Source organism: Mauremys reevesii, linkage group 8 (genome assembly GCF_016161935.1).
Source record: "Mauremys reevesii isolate NIE-2019 linkage group 8, ASM1616193v1, whole genome shotgun sequence".
Taxonomy (NCBI): Eukaryota; Metazoa; Chordata; order Testudines; family Geoemydidae; genus Mauremys; species Mauremys reevesii.
This window is the reverse complement of record NC_052630.1, coordinates 76,630,402-76,651,141: the sequence shown is the minus strand read 5'-3', so window position 1 is coordinate 76,651,141 and position 20,740 is coordinate 76,630,402. Positions and strand designations below refer to the sequence as shown.

Below are 20,740 nucleotides of genomic sequence, written 5' to 3'. Positions count from 1 at the left end.
CTATGTAAGGACTTGCAGGATCAGGATTAGGATGAACAGTGGTGGAGGAATTCAATATTTCTGTGTCTGTTTATTGACTTTGGCTGTAAGCCATGGTAATGAGGAGCCTGCAAAAGGCCAGAGATGAAATGTGGAAGGGGACAGAAAGTGAGGAAGGACAAAGTAAAGAATCAGACAGGAACGCAGACTGCTCTTGGACATGCAGTTCTGACTGAAGCTCATGGGAGGTGAATATGAGCTCTTAAGGCACAATATGGCCTATACGTTTTGTCAGTGTTCAATAATGCCTGTACTACTTCAGAAAATGAAGCAACACGTTTATTAATAATTGATATATAACTTTATTATGCACAGACGAAGATGACATGACACTGTGGTTATCAAAACTGTACAACTAAGCATTTCCCCAAGTCTTCTGAAATACTGAACACAGAACTAAATACCAATGGGGTGTTCAGACTGGCCAGAGGGATTAATGGATTCATTTCTCCCATTGATTTTTTTAAAACACATCTGTGATGAAATTTTGTAATTAAGAACTGATTAAAAAATAAATCAAAGTACTGTGTTTGGAACCAGTTGAAAACATGATAGCTAATACCAATTAATTTCATGAACACCCCATGTCTGACTGACAAAAACAAAGCACAACAGTTACCTCACAGAAAGTGCTGTCAGCATAACCAGCAGTACAAGTCTTCTTGTGAAGCATGAGGTAGATACACATTACAGAAAAGACTGGTATATACATTACAGAAAACAATTAGAAGAGCAACAAAAAGAATTTACAATCATCTCTAGAGACATTATGCAAAACCCTCTTCCATCTGGTAAATGCAATGGAAAAGCCCAGTTCAGAATGCTTTGACTTCTTAAAACGATAATGTAACAGCTGCCCAACACCAAATATTTTTAAAGGTTAAAGCTAGTGATTAGACAATATATGAACACAATAAGCAGTCTGCCTTGGAGTTTAAGTATTTCACTAATGGCTTTTATAGTCAGAAGCTGTCTTTTTTAAAGCCCAATTCTGCCATCCTTCCACCGGATACCCCACTGGATTCAATAAGATTACTTGTGAAATTCACCTTGGCAGAAGTCCGGCACCAATTACGTCTGGTGAGCCCCATTTTGGGTAACTAAATGGTATGTAAATGGCACATAGGCCTTGTGCTGCTCCTCTCAACAAGGTAAATCTCTCATTTGAGTAACGATGGCAGGATCAGGCCTCTTGATAGACTCAAGAAACTGTGGCTTTGCAGTGAAACATTCAATGATATACAACACGATACAACTTGCAGTAAATATAAATGGCTGTTTTATAAAAGAGAAGTTTATATTTGTAGCAGTATTTTGAGTTGCAGTAGTCAGTAACTGCTGCAAGGTGTGGTACATTCTTCTAATAAAGCTATTCATTGGGAAATGCCCTTGTTTTACTTCTCTTGCCTACAGAAGTGACTGTTCAATCCTATAAGAAACTACACTTGCATTTGATGACATCCATTGTCCAATTAACATATTGGTAATTTTCCATTAACTCAGTTTGAAATATTCTTAACTCTAAACAGTTAAGTACATCAAGATGAGCCTAACTGAAATTCTATCCTGGATATAAGGCTAAAAAGTCAATTTTGTTTTTATGCATTGGATTTTTTGGTTTGTCAGTTTGAAAATATAAATCTGTAAATTTTAAAATTAGAGTAAATTATTGATAAAATCATTGATAATGCAGCATGTTTCTCTCAAAAATATACAATTAACTATCATAAACCTGTCCATCACAACAACAGAATTTTCTAAGACTTCCTATGAGACTCTACTTTTTTTAATCTGAGAAGGAAAGGGTTAAAATGGTAATAAGAATTTACAAAAAATGTAAAATTCACAGTAACTGAAATTAAACATATATAGAGTAATTTAAATTTATCTAAAAACACTTAAATATATCTTTATACACAAATTTAATGTAGTAAAATATAGCTATGATTGACTTAAAGACTTTAGTCTTCTTTGAAGACATCTTTAAAGATTTTATACATAGAATATGCTTACACAATACATTCTGCTGAAGGTTAGGCAAAGCGCATTATTTTCAAAGACACAGGTAGCATATTTGTTCTCCCCACATGAAGGACGCAATCCTGCAAACACTTATGTATGTGAGTCATTGTGTTGAACTCAATGGAATTATTCATTGGTCTGATCTTGCAAAGGGTTTCACATGTGCTCAACTTTACTCACTCTGAGCAGTCTCCATTGACACTGAGACTGATCACAGGGCATAAAGTTAAGTGCATGGATAAGTCCTTGCAACATCAGGTTGGTCTGTAAGTTTACCCATGTGCATAAGCATTTGCAGGATCAGAGCCAAATGTGTTTAAAAAATTAAGGGCAAAATTCTGCTATCTGATCCTGAGTACGTATCTCTATTGCACATTTTGATCTCATTATACAGGCTGAATATCCATTGACAATATGAGTTGTATACATGGCATGAGTGTAGAGTTAGCAATAGAAATATTGAGTTCAGACTTAGGAGAATATCACCCTAATATAAAGAATCTTATTCTCCTGCTGTCGAATACAAGCAGCCTCTACTGAAGTCATTCATATCCTGTGACAAGAGAATAGCATTCACTTAAAAAAACAAACAAAAAAAAACCACCAGAGGAATCAGAGCATATTACAGTTGCAAAGTGACACCATAATATTCAAAATAATTCACATCTAATTTTTCCCTCCATTTGGGATTTATTGTAAGGTCAGAGTATGGCAAAAGCACTAAAATAATACTATGAAAATTAGTGCCTTATTGCCCATCTCACATTCTAACATTACTTTGGGAATATCCAATTGCAAAGTTCATATGACTAACTAGTAGTCTGACACAAACCACTGTGGACTGTTATCTTAAAAGCAGTTTAATTTTTATATGCAGTGTTATATATAGATAGGCTCGGTTGTATATCCCTTGTGCACTCAAAACCACAGTGATGTCAACTGGAATTTGAAGCACGCAAAAAATGTAAGACTGAGCCAAGTATATTTCAATATACTTTTTTTGTATATTAATTTCAAAATATGCATATAAACTAAAGAGCCAATTATAAATATCTAACAACATCCTCATGGGTAGGGTGGGATATTAAGATCATTTTCCCACTCTAAAAATATAGATATGCTAGATTAAGTAAAATTGTGTATACGGTGGTATATACATTTGCATAAAGATATACCATTAAGTATACACACATTAACATTAGTGCATATTATCTTTCTTTAATCTTAGTAAGTATAAGGGCATAGTGGGTAAAAACCCCTAACTGAAGATAGTTTTGGCCCAGTGAACAAGAAAGGGAAAGTTGCTTTAGTGAGCATTATAATTACCAAAGGCAAACACATTTTAAACACCTGAAACTGTACACAAAACACGAAAGCAGGTAAGATGCTATAGCAGTCAAGCTCAAGAATACAAGGCACTATTTTGAAGTGGTTAAATATAGCTGAAGTAATAAAATGGTTTTTAACCAAGTAAATCTGAGCTTGAGACTTTCTTTTTCTGATGTGTAGGAATCCTTTGACCTAAGATCTCCTTTATTCTACTTATCGTGTTGAAATCCCTTTACGAACACCTTGTCAGTGAAAAGGTTTAGGAACCAAAAATTATTTTGTATAGACAAAGCAGCATTTTTCAAACTGGCATGTATTTCGCACTGAGAGCCCACACACCCTTTTAACAGGTTGCAGTACTGTAGAATTAATAGCTTTGTCTCACGTAGCATAACAGAGAAAGGTCCAAAGACTGTATTTATCCAGAAGATCAGTGATTTTTTTTTCTACAGTGAAATCCCTCCTTTCTCAAAAGAAACCAAATTAATCCTTCCAACTTCAGACAGCTAATGTCAACAAACTGTCTCTTTGAACTTCTGCCCTCCTATGATGCTCCTTGGACTTATTTCCCCCTGGGTTAGGCTGTACTGCTGCTAGAACAGGGGGTGCTTTGTGTGCTGCCGATACTGTGTGCGGCACTGCTGTTTTCAGAGGCTGGTGGGTATGTGGGGACCTGCTGTCTTCCTGCTGTTTCCCCTGGGGGAAAAAAAAAGGAAACAGAAAATGTTATATGCTACAGCAAAAATATTTCTACCAACTTCCAATGTTCTTGTCATTTTTATTTCCATAAAAGCGGTGCCCTGGATATATATTTCAAATGGAAACGTTTGTTAAAGATGTTACTTGATTTTGACACCTCTGGGTAGTATTTACATGGAAAAAATCTTTTCTAGTTGCTTTCTTAATTGTATAAAAGCAGCTGACAGTGAGCTCAGCTATGGATGCTGTGTGTACCCTACAGTCAGCTGTGTATCAACTGAGGTTCAGTCACCATACTCCTGGGGGAATTCTGTGCAATGGGGAGGAGAGGGGGAAAGGGTGTGGGTGTCTGGGCCAGGGGGCCCTGCGGCTGGGCTCTGGGGAGGGGGTTCAGGTGTATTGGCTGGGGGCCCCCCCATGGCTGGGCTATGGGGGGAGGGGTTGTGGGTATCTGGCCTCCCATCTGGAGGGGTGGGGGAGAAGGGGGCAGAGAAACAGGAACTGATTTGTCATAGGGGTTTCTTTAACTCTCTACTCCTGGGGGAATTTTTGTGTGCGTCTGTATTGCTACAGACATACTTGTTGACAGGTATTTTCAAATAAATTACCAAAATAATTGAAGGTGGCGTGATTATGTGGCGCTGTTTTGACAAATAAAATTTGCAGAATTTTAAAATATTGTGCACAGAATTTTTAATTTTTTTGGTGCAGAATGCCCCCAGGAGTATCCCATAACTCAGATCAGGATCAGACCCTAGATTTTTTGTGGGCTTTTCTGTTTGATGGAAAACAGCTAGAAAAGCGTAGAATGTTTTGTCTTAATGCCAACACATGGAGCAGTGCATTTACTAAAACCAATGAGTTGGATCTGAAAGCACTCTCCTCCCCCTCCTCAGTCACAGGAGGATGGCACGTATTCAACCATTTGTTTTCAGAGTAGGAAAACAGCCTATCCTGTAATGCTGAGTTGATTTGCATATCCCACTCTAAATGTAATGTAGCAGGGTTACAGCAAGCTTCCACATAACTACTACAGTATGAGCAGCAGTTACAGCACAGTATAAGGTACAATATTCTTGCAATTTCATGCTCAGAGTGTAAGTACACACACACACTACTGTTAAAAGAATGTTATTTGGATTACAAAGTCAAGCACTAAAAAGTTAGAAAATGCCTGATTTTATGGATGCCTGTGCAATATTAATACTTCCCTTTTCTTGTCCATTTTGTGCACTGAATGAGGCAGAGGTCCTGTGGGGGGAAAAATAGTATGATTGTGTAATTAAAGATAGTATCACAATGCATATGGGGGGAGGAGGGGATTAAGGTTGCACAGGCAACCATAAATCTGGCATTGCCTAACTTTGAAGTGCTTAACTTTGTAACCTTAATGTTCTTTTAACGTAGTCCTGCAGTTTCCTAATGTGTTTTAAAGAAAAAGGTTACAAGTTCTATTATTTGGATCTATAGCCCTCCTCCCAATCATCAGCAGTGTTAGAACCCTGAGTCTTCAGCATTACAACACAGCCTTTTGCTACTTGAGCTGCAAGATTAACAATATTTCCCAAAGGGAAAACAGGACACCATGCGAGGCTGGCTTGAGCCCTTCCCTCCAGTTGCCAGCCGCCCCCCCGCTAGAGGCTGCCACTGGTTACTCAAACCATGCCCCCCCCATCCACATCGTGCCTCCACACCGCACTTTTTTGAGAAGTGGGCATTTGTCCCGTTTGCTCTTGCCACGTGATCCAACTTTTGCCAAAAAAGTCGAGATGGACAGGACAGGGCTTAAAAAGGGACTGACTGTCCTGGCCAAAATGAGACATATGGTCACCTTAGGCCTAGCAGCAAGAGGGGAGACAGGATTGCTGGTTCTGGAGAGTGTTCAGGGGAAGCCCAGGCCAGCCACAGCTGGGATAGCTATTGTCCCATGCATTGTCCCCAGATGGGTGACTGACCCCTGGTACCAGGTGCTGGGTCCATAGGAGCAGTTGAGGGGACGCTGACCTGTCTCTCCCTCCCTCCCCCACTCCTTCCCTGCCCAGGAATTGTCAGAGCTCCTGCCACACGTGGTGCCCCCAGTGGTAAATGGACTACGGGGGGCCAGGATTTACAGTGTTGGAGCAGGCTGGCTCACTCTCCTCCTTGTCCCCTAAAAGCTGCTCTGGCAGCTCCCCGTTGTTCCCACTGCAATGTGTGCTGCTGCAGCAGCAACATGAGCCCAGCCTTGGAATGGTTCAGAAATTTTGGCAGGTTGCCAACATTTTCTGGCGGAACACAAGTGACAGAAAGGAAATGGTGATTTTTAACACTTTGTAGCTCACCCCATTTTTTTAATTTAAAAACTTTATTTGTATTGTTTTTACATAAAATATAAACACTTAACAAAACACATATTAACAACAACATTAAATGTCACTATTTATAAAACCTGGAAAAAAACAGAACAAAACAAACCTCTGACCCCGTAGAGGTCAGGCAGGGCATCAAAGCTCACCCATATCTGAAAGGAATATAATGGGCGAATGAAGAGGCACTTCTGCAGCACAAGGGGATTCCCACCTACTAAATATCAAAGCCCTGCTGCAAACAATGGAGGCACGAGAGCTTGTCAAGAGAAGAGGTCACAAGAATCCTTCACAATTAAAAGTCCTACGCAACCTAAATAGAGGGGTTGCTACCAGCTCATCTGACAATCACTGCCGTATGCCTAACTAGTAATTCCTACTATCTAAAGAGTGCACACCTTTTGCCTTGCACCCAACTATTTTCAAGAATAGGAAGAAAACTCCCCACAAACACTCTTCCTCAATTAAGTCAATGGCAAAAAAGGTAATAATTGGAGATATACCAATCTCCTAGAACTGGAAGGGACCTTGAAAGATCATCGAGTCCAGCCCCCTGCCTTCGCTAGCAGGACCAATTTTTGCCCCAGATCCCTAAGTGGCCCCCTCGAGGATTGAACTCACAACCTTGGGTTTAGCAGGCCAATGCTCAAACCACTGAGCTATCCCTCCCCCTAATGGTGCTGCATTGCTTTAACAGAGGTCAGAATTTTGCCCATGGATTCAACACTAAATAAGACATTTAATTTTGTGGGGCAGTTTCTGATCTGTACAAATCCAAAGTAATTCCACAAATTATATACTTCTTCTATGTGTAACTGAATCTAGTACAGCATTTCTTAAATATTTCATTCCTATCTTTTCATTAGAAACAGCTTTGTATATAAACAAAGTAAACTGTAGCAAGTAGTTTCTTGTTGTGTTATCTTATTATAATTATAAGCTTTTCATAAACCTCGTTTGGGCATTTTCTCCTTCATTATAAAATGTTCCTCTATCCATTAATTGTTTTGGGTATAAGCCTCCCTTCCTGTCATGTTAAAGGACATATCTATAAGTCAGTGATAAGTAAACTCCCTTTCATAAAAAAAAAAAAGGCTGTTGCCACTGGAACACAGGAACTGCAGTTACTTCCATTCCCTTAATAGGGCCCCTCAACATCTCTGCCAAGAAAGCAGTTCTGCAAAACGTAGAACTGGCCCATATTCCCTGCTGTTAGGTCTTATTACAGCTTCGCTGTCACCCATTTTACAAACCGCATGATTACACATAGTTTTGCATCAGCATATCAATACGATCTGTATAAACTCAACCATAACTTAGTTTATATGCTGAATACCTCTTCTTTTTTAGGAAAAATGACAAGCACAGCTGTCACAATCTCTTTAGTAGCCAAATAGCACTACACACCCGATTCCTCCGCTCTTCTGGAAAATTTCCTAGGAGGCATCTTCCTTTAAAAGTTTGGGGGTTGAGCATTTTGCCTCAGTGGCAAAGACTCTGCTGTCATTTAATTTCCTCTTCACTGCTCCATGTCTAGAAAATTATTGGCCGTTCTGACATATAACAATCTGTTTGTGCTGGTATCTCTGTTACACAATTTGCACTGTCCTTTAATTGAAGTATCAAATCTTAGTGAGACTATGAACAGAACCTACCAATATATTTAGACTGACTTTTGCTTAGTCTTATAGTTATTTTTCATCACCTTGATAAATTGTCAAATTATTTTGAGTTTTTTATCGAGAAGATTTAAGTGAAGAGAAAAAAAAATTATTTAATACACCACCACCTACTGCAGCTTCTTGTGTCTAATGTTAGTGCTTGACCACTCCTCAAAATGGCCATGTCCTATCTATTGACAGTAAACAAGCTTTTACCCATCTGAATGTGACAACATGTACTTTATTATTCACACTTAGGAAAACTGCCAGTAGTACTCCCTGTCCAGGAAGTCTGAATGTTTGCTTTTCTATCTCCATTTGCCAAATATAATTGGTTGCTATGTCAGTTTATTTTAAATCAGATCCCATTTTAAAAACAAGAGAAGGGGAGACCTTTAACTTCCAGAGTTCTGGAAAATTTTATCCTGTTAACTTGAAGCATTTTCCGAATAAGAGAAAAAATCATGCTTTCTAAGAGGATTAGGTGACTGATATGTGTGCCATACATAATGGAGGGTTTAAAATTGTTGGGTTTATGTTTAGCAAAGTCTAATAAGTTATCAAGCTGTTCCATGTCCCTTGTACTTATCCCTTAAGCATGATAGTTTATTCACTTAAAGCAGAATTCTCCAGTCATAGATAATTTCAAAATTAACTCCTGAAAGGTTACTGCACACAAACAGGGTTGCAGCAAGACTTTTACTTCTTCTAAAAAGGCTCAGGTAAAGAGTATTCAATACTAGCCAAGCTCCTCTGGCTTCCTTTGTTCTACGATCCTCTCCAGACAGATATTCTATTATTGTGGAAAGGTTGGTAGCCACCTTTCATGTTCTTTAACCAGTTGGAAAAAATGGACTAAAAGAGAGAGCTCTGGCCTGAGAAGGAGGATAGAGCACCTCTCCATTGCCCTGCTCTCTTCTTTGCCTCTCCGTCCTTTAGTACTCTCTGAACTCAAAGCCCTGTGTGCCCAATGGCAAACTGGACCCAAATTTTCCAGTAAAACTGCTAGATTTTTGTTGACATTCTGGTGGAAACTTTGCAGCAGTTTCAGATAATTTTTTTAAATGTTATTTGAATGAAATCATCAAAGTGAGTAATACAATCAATAACTTAGCTACTAAGTTGTTTGTTTGGATATTCAATTGCATTTATTTTATGCTGTCTCTACATTTTCAGTTATCTTTTGGTTTCAGTGTTAACAACCTATTAAGATGAATGGGGGAGTTCATTCATTTAGGGCCTGGTCTATATAAGAAAGTGTTTGCTGGTACACCTCTACCCCGATATAACGTGACCCAATATAACATGAATTTGGATATAACACCGTAAAGCAGTGCTCTGGCAGATCAAAGCAAGTTCGATATAATGCGGTTTCACCTATAACACAGTAAGGTTTTTTGGCTCCCGACGACAGCGTTATATTGGTTATAATGATTCCTAACATCCTGTTTGCTTTTTTGACCACCTCTGCACACTGCGTGGACATCTTCAGAGAACTGTCCACGATGACTCCAAGATCTTTTTCCTGACTCGTTGTAGCTAACTTAGCCCCCCATCATATTGTATGTATAGTTGGGGTTATTTTTTCCAATGTGCATTACTTTACATTTATCCACATTAAATTTCATTTGCCATTTTGTTGCCCAATCACTTAGTTTTGTGAGATCTTTTTGAAGTTCTTCACAATCTGCTTTGGTCTTAACTATCTTGAGTAGTTTAGTATCATCTGCAAACTTGGCCACCTCACTGTTTACCCCTTTCTCCAGATCATTTATGAATAAATTGAATAGGATTGGTCCCCCCGCCCTTATTTTTGTCTCTCAGGCAATAAGGAAAGTCAGAACAGCTGCTCCACTTGCTATTTTACATGGTAACTATGACGGATGTAGTTAGTCACTAATTATTTTAATAGGGTTGGTCCAAGTTCCATTTTGTTGAAGGATTTATTATGTCAACTTCCTATTGTTTTTGACAACGGGATTTTGTCAATTTTAATTACTCTCTCGTCTCTTGTGTAATGCTGCTATTTATTAATACTGTAAAGTTTAACACACCACTTGTGACATACAACACATGTCCCTCTAGATCTAGAGCTTAACAAAACATTAATTAATTCAAAAATTCTTTATTCCTGTTTTTGTTAAAGTGATCTAATTGGAGATTCTTTCCTTAACTTGTATGTTTTACCCACAGGAACTGTATCTCCCGTTCTTCCCACATGTTCCAGCAATGGAACATTTATATTCATCACACCCTTTGAGGTACCCAAATTTGCTTTTGACTTCCAAATCAGCTTCATACACAGCTAATGCATTCAGAAATATTAATTTCCTTATCAAAAGCTGTTGTATAATCAATTGGAAACAGTAGATATCTGCCAGTTAACTTAAATTCTAAGCTTATAGTGTTTACAGAAGCTTTGACTATATAAGACCAGATTCTGGCCCCTATACCCTGGTTCCAGTGGTATGAAGCAGTTGCAACAAGTTAGGAGAGAAGCATAGGGTTGACCCGAGAGCAGCATAGGGTTGACACTTCACCCTTCTTCCTCCTCCCAAACCCTGGGTGGCCAAGAGTGGAAGTGGCCCAGAGCACAGACTACTCTGGGGATTCTGGGCTGGAGAGCAGCACATAGGAAGCCCAGGCAAGGCTGCTGCATGTTAGAATAGTCCATGGTGCTGGTCTAACCATACACCAGAGAAGTTCTAGTTACTGTGGCAGCTCAGAATCCAAGTGGAGCAAAAGGTGATGTAAAGCCACCTTTGCCTCCCCTCCTCCTCCTGTGCGGCATGTCTCAGGAGACACAGCAGACAACCTAGCCCATGATTAAGGGCAGATTTATCTAGTTTGCCATGGAAGAAACTACTGGATATGAGTTCCTCAAAGATTGGTTTTCATGCAATTTGCACTGATTCAACTAAAATTGGGTTTCAGATCAATTTACTTAAAACCATGGAAACACTTGTTTGGCTCACACTTAAACCAGCTATCAGTGTCTATAAATTTAGCTTAACTTTTTAAAAACTGAGAATTTTAATTAAACCAATGCAAGGTAAACAAAGCCTATGAAACATTTTAAATTGCAGTTGTAGTCAGAAAAGGGCCTATGTAAATATGGCGTCTTTTTAGTCATTTGATCTGCTTCTGGTGTGTAGTCAAAGTCACATCTGCTTACTTTACTACCTAAAAAGATTTAATGGATTCTCTTCTGGCTCACACATCAGTAGAATTAACTAAATTCCAATTACAGAATCTTTATTGGTGATGGCACATGAGCTATAAAATCTCAGTTGGACTTTCAGATCCCAGGGTAAGTTTTCACGGTTAGCAGTCGAAAAGTCTCCCAATTTCTAAACAAAATATCAAAAGACATAATATCCCTCCATTACCTAGAGGGGCAGATACAGCTACGCAGTTAACACTTTCAGTCTGCTGTGGGGAGTCACTGGAAAGCGCCTTAGGGAGAACGTGGAAAGCAGCAAAGACGACCTAGTCTCCTGACTCATAAGCATTAGATCTCACTGCCTCCATTGCAATGTGCTATGCCAAATGGAAGCTGGTGAAAACAACTGTACTAACCTGTGTGAGAATAGATAAACCACAGTGCTCCTGTCAGCAGTGCTCCAATCACAAATGCTGCGAAGGCGATGCCCACAACAGTCAGAGTGTCCAGACCATAGAAAACTGCTACAAATAAAAATCAGTTTTTTTCATTTTGAATGCTGAATAGTACTTTTAAAAATTCCTCCTCCCTTTTTCACACAGAGTTTTGTGACATTTTCATATTTAATTAACCATCATTTTAAACGCAAGAAAAGAAAGCCCCATGATACTTAGATTATTGTGATTTGTGTCTAAGGAGGACAAGCAATGCACATGCTTGCAGAGGTGAGCATGAAGAATGTCTTTAGTTTAACAAACAGTTCTGAGTCACAAAGCAAAACTCAGCTCAAAACATCCCAAATCTAGCAAAACCGGAATGAATTCAAAGTGTTCTCAGTTTCTTGTTAATTATTCTTTGTTTTCAGTTAAATGCCAGGTTTAACTTAACTATATATTTCAAAAGGCTGTGAAGCCTTACTAAAAGATTACTTTTTATTCACATCCTACCATTCAAGCCAACTTTACTCTATATCCTCTGCAACTTCAGCCCTATATCTAGGTGGAGAACGGAAGCGCTGTTAAGTAAGAAGTGGTGCCAGCTCAAAAGTCAGCAAAAACATAAATAGGAGCAATTGTTTTTCATATTTGGCAATGTTCTTAATAACAAATTAATTCCAGATCACAAAAATAGAACAGTTTCAAGGGGAGGGGACCTTTATGCAGTATAGTTTGTATGGTACTACATCTGGTTCCTGAATGTATGGCTCCAAATGTTACTTACACAATTATAGCAACTTCCAGCCATTGTCTTGTATATTTCTTCTCTTTGATCAAAGACACCTAAATATGGTTCTCATACTGAATTAATTATTTTTTGTAGTTTTTCTTATGACTAATTTCAGATGTAGTATTTCTAATGTTTATGGGAGACATATGAAATAGTTTAAGCTAGTGAATAACTTTTTAGTAATTGAGTAAATAATGGAAAAGATTGAACACAGACTCCAATTCACCCCAGGGTCTGTGTTCGTGGGTGAGGGGCACACGGAGGAGGCTGGCCAGGGAATGCTTAGTAGATCTCCTCCAATTCAACTTCTTCCTACCTAGTTTCCTGCATCCAGCAGAATTCCCTCGAAAAGGCAGGCAGCAGCACCTCTACTTGCTTTCCCTCTGTCATTGATAGGTGCACTTGCATGGGTACTATACCTTTAAGACCCCTGCTTCCACTAAGGGAGCTCTTCAGAATCCCTTTCTAAGTATGTGCAGCCAGATTTGGGACAGAATGAACAGCCCAGGTAGTGGCTCACTGGAGTTTTCTCCTATTTTTGACATGGGTCCATTTCTGCGTCACTTGGTCATGTTTGGTTATTTTAAATCCAAACTGTAATTGTGTTTGTTAAACAGAGATGCCTCTTCTACAACTGTATCATCTCATCATCTTCTTGCCTTAAGATGCAGTTCACTGACAGCTAGGTCTCACTCATAGCAGGACACAGGTAGCCCAGTGGAAGGAGGTAAATTTTATCATTCCCTGTGCCACCTTGTGTGAATCTAGTTCCAAGCCCCAAAGAGAGAAGCTCTTTCCCCTCACTTCTTTCACTCTTCACTTTCTAAATTCTCACCCTTCAGCTATCATTTTTCCTTCCCTCCCATCTGCGATGTATTTCTAGTGCTACCCACTCTCCTCAAGAGCTGACTGGGCCCTTTAGCATGGTTGAGATTTTCAGCATCAGGGGAGTTGGAGAAGCTAATGTTGAACTCAGAGTGAAAGTCAGAGCCACATTTTATCACATCTGTGGTTGTGTTGGATGATGGAGTACTGCAATCACCTATACAAACTACTGCTCTCCCCTCATGCATTCCTCTCTCTGAAAGTTAGTGGGAATGGCCCCGATCCTGGGAGTCATGTGCCTAACTATGTTTGAGGATCTGGGATACTGTCCCCAGCCATACTAAAAACAAAGACTTAATTCTGTTCTAAGTTTAAAAAGCTTTACGATAAATTCTCTTTGACTTAACCTTTTGTCTGGAAGTCGTTAGATCAGCGGTTCTCAAACTGTGGAGCAGGACTCCAAAGTGGGTCGTGACCCTGTTTTAATGGGGTTGCTAAAGCCCAAGCCCCACTGCCCAGGACCAAAGCCTGAGGGCTTCAGGTTATAGACCCCCTGCCTAGAACGGAAGCTCTTGGGATTCAGCCTTTGGCTTTGCCGCCCCTCCCCCCCTTCCCTGCCCAGGGCGGCGGGATTGGGGCAGGCTTAGGCTTCAGTCTCCTTTTCTGGGGTCATAAAGCAATTTTTGTTGTCAGAAGTGGGTTGCGGTACAATGAAGTTTGAGAACTCCTGTGTTAGGTCAACAAAATAGACATATATGCATAACTTACGTGGCTGCATCCCATTACCTTTTGGCTTGTGAGCAAGTGGACCTGTTTAAAAAACAAAAAACACATTAGTTGCATGATGCGCCATAGTAGTACTACACACTATATAAGCAATCTTCAGCGTCTCACTGGGACGAAAGTCTTTAAATGCTGCATAATGTATTAGTAGCATTTCAGGAAATCCTGTCAGAATTTATTAACCTGGATCAGTATGTAAAAAATCCATTTGTATCTTGTTTAGTCTTCAGAGGAATATATCCATAGCACAATGCAAGCAGCATGTTACAGAGTGCTGGCAGATGCTGTGCAAACCTCCCTCACCCAGTTGTCATCAATTCTCACCTGCAACAACTCCTTCAGATTGCTGAAGTTGTTTCCCGTCTCTAGCCATGAGACTAGCACATGAAATCATTTCAAGACCCAGCCCCACTTTTCCCCTCCTTGGAAATGTTGCTTCTAGATATGATGGACCCTGTTCTGACCAGCCTACATGCACATGTTTTGATTTGTACATTTCCACTGTGCTCTGTGATGTGCATAAATTACTTGGTATTCTATCTTATTTATATTGGAAGACAAAGATCAAAGCTATGATGTTAAAGCTACTATTTTGAAATAATAATCAAATATCATCAACATGGAACGGAAAGAAATACAAAACTGTCTTTAGAAATGCATCATTACCCCTACTCTCTCTCTTATTTAGTATCCCTTCTTCATATATATGCCTGGTATCTCCATGGAGGAACTATTAGATGTCAGGAGCCCCCTTCCTCTCAGGATACCCAGGCCAACTTGAGGAGCCAGAATCCAGATATGGGTTTCTAATTCAAACATTGTTTTTGGTAACCCATGTTGCAATCTCTAGATCACCAAGCTGCCCAAAGGATATAATTTAAATTCTGACATGTTTGAGTGTACCACATGCTTCCACTATGACAAGATTTGGCAAGGTACTGTAATGACACATTTTTATATCTTTTCACAACTGGAAAAAATTTGCTTTTATCAAGGGGCAAGAGTAGTTCTAGAAGTTTCAAAATATATTGAAAGTTATTAGTTTTCTTTTTATTGTTTATCCAGCATGTATTTATATGCCAGGATTAGTGTTTCAAACCTCTTCAGTAGCAACTGCATTAACTGACTTGAACTACACAGGGTACCAGTTGGCCAAAATTCTGTATCTGATTCATTACATTTTCCTCTCAGAAACACATACCTGCAATATCCAAAGCATTTTTATTTACTCCAAGAACAAACTAAAGCAGTGTAGTTTACCAAGTGACTATCTTTTTTTTTTTTTAAATACATCATCCATGGCAAGTGGACTAGACAAGCAGGTTAAAACAAGGCTGGGGAAACTGGGACAATGTTAAGGTTTTTTGGGTGACCTTAAGAATTTGTTTCCTGATTTAAGTGGTTTTTTTTATTCATGCATTTTGGAATATGTTATTGTTTTTAATATCTCAGCCTTAGCTTTCTCAAAATGTAAGTTTTTTTGTTTGTGAATATACTAACAAGTTATCAAATGGAAGTCAAAGCAGAAGTATAAATGAATGTAATGTTTATGAAAGGCAGTGGATTGAAACACTAGAGAGTGAAATAGTACAACATGGGTAGCAGCACTATAAGTTTGTCCATATATCCAGCTAGCATATCCCAACCTTGGACTAAACCGAATGTCTCCAGTGGTGACAGGAATTAATTTTCCATGCTAATTCTGTCATTGGCCTCTCCACAGAATAGGAAGGTTGCCAAACAACAAACAACACTGCCAATTCACTGAATTAGTTATCCAGTTCCTTGGCATTAATGTGTGTTGCTTGCTGCAGCTTTGTGCAACACAACAGGGGTGAGTGCGCTCAGGAAAAGTGTATAATTTTAAAATAAGAGACGCCAGCTATAAGTAATGCAAATGGTTTTCTATATCTTGGGTTAGGAAAAGTGCTTGTCGGTTGAGCACTTGACCTCTTTTCTGTGATCTTGCTCCCTTCACTGGAAAAAAAAAATCAATATTTTCCACATCTTGAATAAATTGAACAAATAGTGAAATGGACATATACTCTTCTGTTGAAAAGTTCGATTTCATAGACTTTAAATAAGTTTCTTTCTACACCTTTCATTTAAATTATGCCAAAGAACAGATGTGACTTAGAGATGCCAGGATATGAATATTTTTTTTTTAAATTTGTTTGGCCTTTTTTAGGCGGTTTCATGGGAATCTGATACAATAAGGTGAAGAAGCAAGCTTGTAAAAACCTATAAAGCAAAATGCAAACTAGAGGGGGGTGTTTTCCTCTAAATATACAGCCATGGTTTCCATTATAGTCAATGGAAGTCACATGCATGATGTATGGAGAGGAAAACAGACACCTTTGCATTGAACAATTTGTGCTGGCTCCCAAAATGTCAAACGTACAAGTGTCTTCATTTGGCTTACAGAGCAGATATAACATAATAGTTCCAATAACATGGTTTGTAACAATACCTATGAAAGCTGGCCTTTTCCACATCAAAGCAAATGATAATTGACATCTCTAAGATGCAAATACTCTTATTTTAGTAATGCAATATAATTTGTTCTCAATCTTACAGATTCACTGTGCAGTCAATCACAGCAGTTAGCCTTTAGAAAAGGGCCATTTGATTCAATGTGTAACAGAGATGTTACGGTGCTAATAGTTGTGCATTATGCTCAAAATCTGCAATATGCTGGGAAGAGTTCCACCAAACATTTAGACAAGATCTCCCACAATGCAACAATAGAGTCTATCAAGCAACTGTCTCCTAGTAAATCTGGTTTGACTTTTACACGCTAAGGCCTCGGGGCAGGGGGGAGGGAAATCGATCTAAGTTACGCAACTTTAGCTAAGTGACTAACGTAGCTGAAGTCGATGTACTCCGATCAACTTACCGTGGTGTCTTCACCATGGTGAGTTGACTGCTGCTGCGCCCCCGTCGACTCTGCCTGCGCCTCTTGCTGAGCAGGAGTACAGGAGTCGACGGGAGAGCACTCGGGGGTTGATTTATCACATCTAGACTAGACACGATAAATCGATCGCTGCCCACCAGTCTGGCAGGTAGTGAATACATACCCTTAAACCTTGTACTCTTTATACAGATATAACTCCAGCTGAAGTTATCCATGGGAGTTGCCCACACAGCCCCGCACACCCAAAAGGAGAATAGAGCTCTGGGTGTAAACCTGTTTGCTGAAGGATAAACATCGGTTACCCAGTTTAATGTGTTCTGTCAGGAATGGGTAAACACGGAGATCAGTAGGAGTTTTGCTGAGGAAAGAGTACAGAATCAGGTCCAAAAGCATAGTTTTAATTGTACTGCATTTACCAATCAAATACTTGCTTTTAATTCTTAGTCTATTTAATTTGCATTAAGAAGAATCATGTAAAAACATGGGCTGCCTTGCAGAGTTAAACAAAAACAATTGTTGCTTATGTCCCCCAGCAATGTTCCATGGTACCAGATGCTGTTCAAACACTAAAAAGCATGCACTGCAGAACTGAGGTTAAAGGATTTCTGATCCCCCATCCTCTGACTCTCTCTGGAAAGCATTCCAAAATTTCAAACAGACGTTGCATGCAAATGGAAGATTTTGATCTGCAAGTGAAGCTACTGAAACCCTCTAAACTACCATGCTAGAGCTAAAAGAGAATGGACAATGCAAATGTTTTATTAATGTTCAAAGGTGCATCCCTGCTGTTGTCAGAAAGGCCCCAGTAAGAAATACATTCACATAAGATGAAGCTGTCATAACAGTTCTTGTTTTCCCATCTCTCTATACATACACAGGGGCAGAGCCTCGGCTGGTGTGAGTTATCAGAATTCCATTGACTTCAATGGAACAATGACAGTTTACACCAGCTGAGGATCTGCCCTGCTAGATCCAGTTTGCCTTTAGATACGTGGGTACAACTCTCATTGACTTGTTCTAGAGTTGTAGCTTATGCTAGAGGGCAGAACTGAGCCCTCTGTATTAACTTGCATTTACTACACTATAAATGTAAACAAATGTTCTCATAAATGTACAAACACTGAAATAAGATATTAAAATGTCAAAAGCACACACCATGTGGCTACACAGGATCCATCACAAACATGTAGGATCTGGAAGCAACATTTACAGCTTAGTTTCTACACAGAGAATAGTTCTCTGCTGAATCCCACTTAGGGTCTGGAGTGGGTGAGTGGCCTAGTCATATGCCAAAAGAATGCATTTGATTTTAGCAATCTTGATGGCCATCTTCCTCTTAGAGTCCAATCAATTAATTGACTATTTCATTTTTCTAAAACCATCAATACAAGTCTTATAATACTACACAGTCTGTTTCCTATCTAGGGCATAAAGCTTAGTTTTTTTTCCAGGGGAAAACCAAATTATGACACAGTGTAGGTAAAACAATGGGTTAATCAACATGAAATCTAATTTTCACTTTTGGGACAAATACCAAAAGATGAAAAGCTGCCTTTGTCCTGAAAAAGCTCAAATTATGAAGGGAGGTTATCCATCCACCAGAAGAAAGCTTATGACCTCCAGAAAGTTCTTAATCTAAAAGTTCAGGCTCTCTGCAGTTGGACAGTATGGGTATGCTCTGGTTAGGCTAAGGCAATGAATGCCTGAGAAAGAGAGGAGACTTCTCTCCATCACCAGTTTCATTGACTGTGGTGCTGAGTGTTAATGAGATAACCTGGAAGTCAGCAGAAGGAAAAATTACTTATGCCCTGACTTGCCTGGGTTTCTTCATAACTCCTTAATCAGGGAGAGCTGGAGGAAAAGGGCAGGCTCTCCAATTTCCTCGCCCATTGACAGGTAAAGGCATCTGAGTATAGAGCTTTGGGGATGCACCCAGGAGCAGTAACAGGGAACAAGGCACTGACTCAAACTGAACTGGTCTATGGGGTCTAACAGGGACACAAGAGGTGCTGGCAGAAACTCAGGGTATGTCTACACTACCCGCCGGATCAGATCGATTTATCAGGGATCGAATTAGACGCGATAAAATCAATTCCCAATCGCTCTGCCATCGACTCCGGAACTCCACCGCGGTGAGAGGCGGAAGTGGAGTCGATGGGGTAGTGGCAGCGGTCAACTCGCCGCCATCCTCACGGCCAGGTAAATTGACCTAAGATACGCCGACTTCAGCTACGCTATTCGCGTAGCTGAAGTTGCATATCTTAGGTCAACACCACCACCCCAGTGTAGACCTAGCCTCAGGAATACTTGGCTTTCTGGGAATTAGCTGGTGATTGCCGAGTCAGTCTGCAGTAGAGCAGATCTTTCCCTGCAAGATATACTGCTTGAAATGAGTGGAGACAGGATTGTGTCCTTCAGAAGTCCTGCAACAGAAGCGACTGATACTGCCCTGATGTTTACATAGGCTATCATTACTTGGTTACCATAGTTACCATTTGCTGGTCCTGAGTCACACACTCATAGGCTTGGAGAACTAGGAGATTGCCTAGAGCTCCAGGAGAGTAATACTAAGCTTCTGCTTCACAAGCAACCACTCTCTCAGCCTGGGGTGTGAGGTGCACACTCTGAAAGTCTGCCACCAGCAAAGGTGGCAAGGAGGAAGGGGGAGAAGTAAATAAAAGGCATACACATCATGCCAGAAAAGTCTGAATGATTGGGGGATAAGGAGAATTCTCTTGCAATTGCAATCAGTGTCTTTTCCCCAGCTGTCACGGTAGAATGCAGCCCCACAAAATTTAAGATGTTCTCCTGATGGAGAGTGTGAAAGAGGATGGTGGGGAAATGGCTACTCATAGGGGAAGGAAGGTTAGAAAAGTGAGAACAAGTTTCCTGTTTGTCATCATGGCCAACCACACTCAGAATATTCCAAGCTTTGAAAGAGAAAGCAGAGGAGGGACTATGCACTGAGAAAGGGAAGCTGCTTCTAGGAAACCAGCTTAAAAGGGTGAGAAGTGTCTAGCGTGCTGAGTAAAAAGGATTCCTACATAACTTGGAATATTTGTTTTAGTGAGCTTCTGGGGATTCTTCCTTAAAAGTAAGATTTTTTTACCCCAGTAAAAAAGTCCAGGTATTTTAGGGCTTGTCTATGTGGGGAGTTGCTCGTGATTAGCTCTGTGTGTGGATGCTCTTATTCCAGAATAAGCTAATTCGAACATCCCTATTCTGGAACATAAGTGTCAACATATGGAGTTAATCTGCTTTAAAGTCATCGTTAATCCACTCTAAATTCACACTTTACCTTATTCTGGATTAATTTTCATATGTAGACAAACCCTTAGATTTGGCATGTAACTCTGTTCCAGCCTTCAAGCCAAATGGGCATAATCTATTGAAGTATTCAAGTACCTGGAAGGAAGCTACCAGAAAATAGTTTAGCTTTATTTGTCATATTTCAGAGTATGGGGCTTGGAGGGGGAAGAGAGTGAATGCTGAGATGGGGAAGAGGGTGTTAGTGACCACCAAGGACATGGGAAATACCCTATGAGGCTTGTCAGAGGACAGGGAGCCTCTGTAGGGCAGGGATGATGCTGAGGCTAGAAGGGTGGAGAAAAAAGGCAACTTGAACCTCTGAAGAGGGTCCTGTTTAAAACTCTCATTCCTGGGCAGAGCTTTGGGGCTCTCCACACCAAAGACTGACAGAGTACAAAGGTTCAGAATCACAAGCAGTTGAGCA

General features: G+C 39.9%; 1 protein-coding gene across 11 annotated transcripts in view; it reads right to left on the bottom strand.

The window, feature by feature from the left end:
* Positions 1-321: 321 nt before the first annotated feature.
* The window catches only part of TGFBR3 (transforming growth factor beta receptor 3), a 191,509-nt gene continuing 171,090 nt past the window's right edge, over positions 322-20,740 (bottom strand). For 5 of the 11 annotated variants that reach the window (XM_039486084.1, XM_039486090.1, XM_039486093.1 and 2 more), the window contains 3 exons: positions 14,079-14,120; positions 11,675-11,782; positions 322-4,086 (listed from right to left, as the gene is read on the bottom strand). In XM_039486084.1, coding sequence (XP_039342018.1) covers positions 3,968-4,086; positions 11,675-11,782; positions 14,079-14,120 — 269 coding nt within the window. In that variant the 3' untranslated portion in view covers positions 322-3,967. Of the gene's footprint in view, positions 4,087-5,300; positions 5,341-11,674; positions 11,783-14,078; positions 14,121-20,740 lie in introns of all 11 variants that reach the window. The other 6 variants (XM_039486089.1, XM_039486091.1, XM_039486092.1 and 3 more) reach the window with 6 other exon arrangements.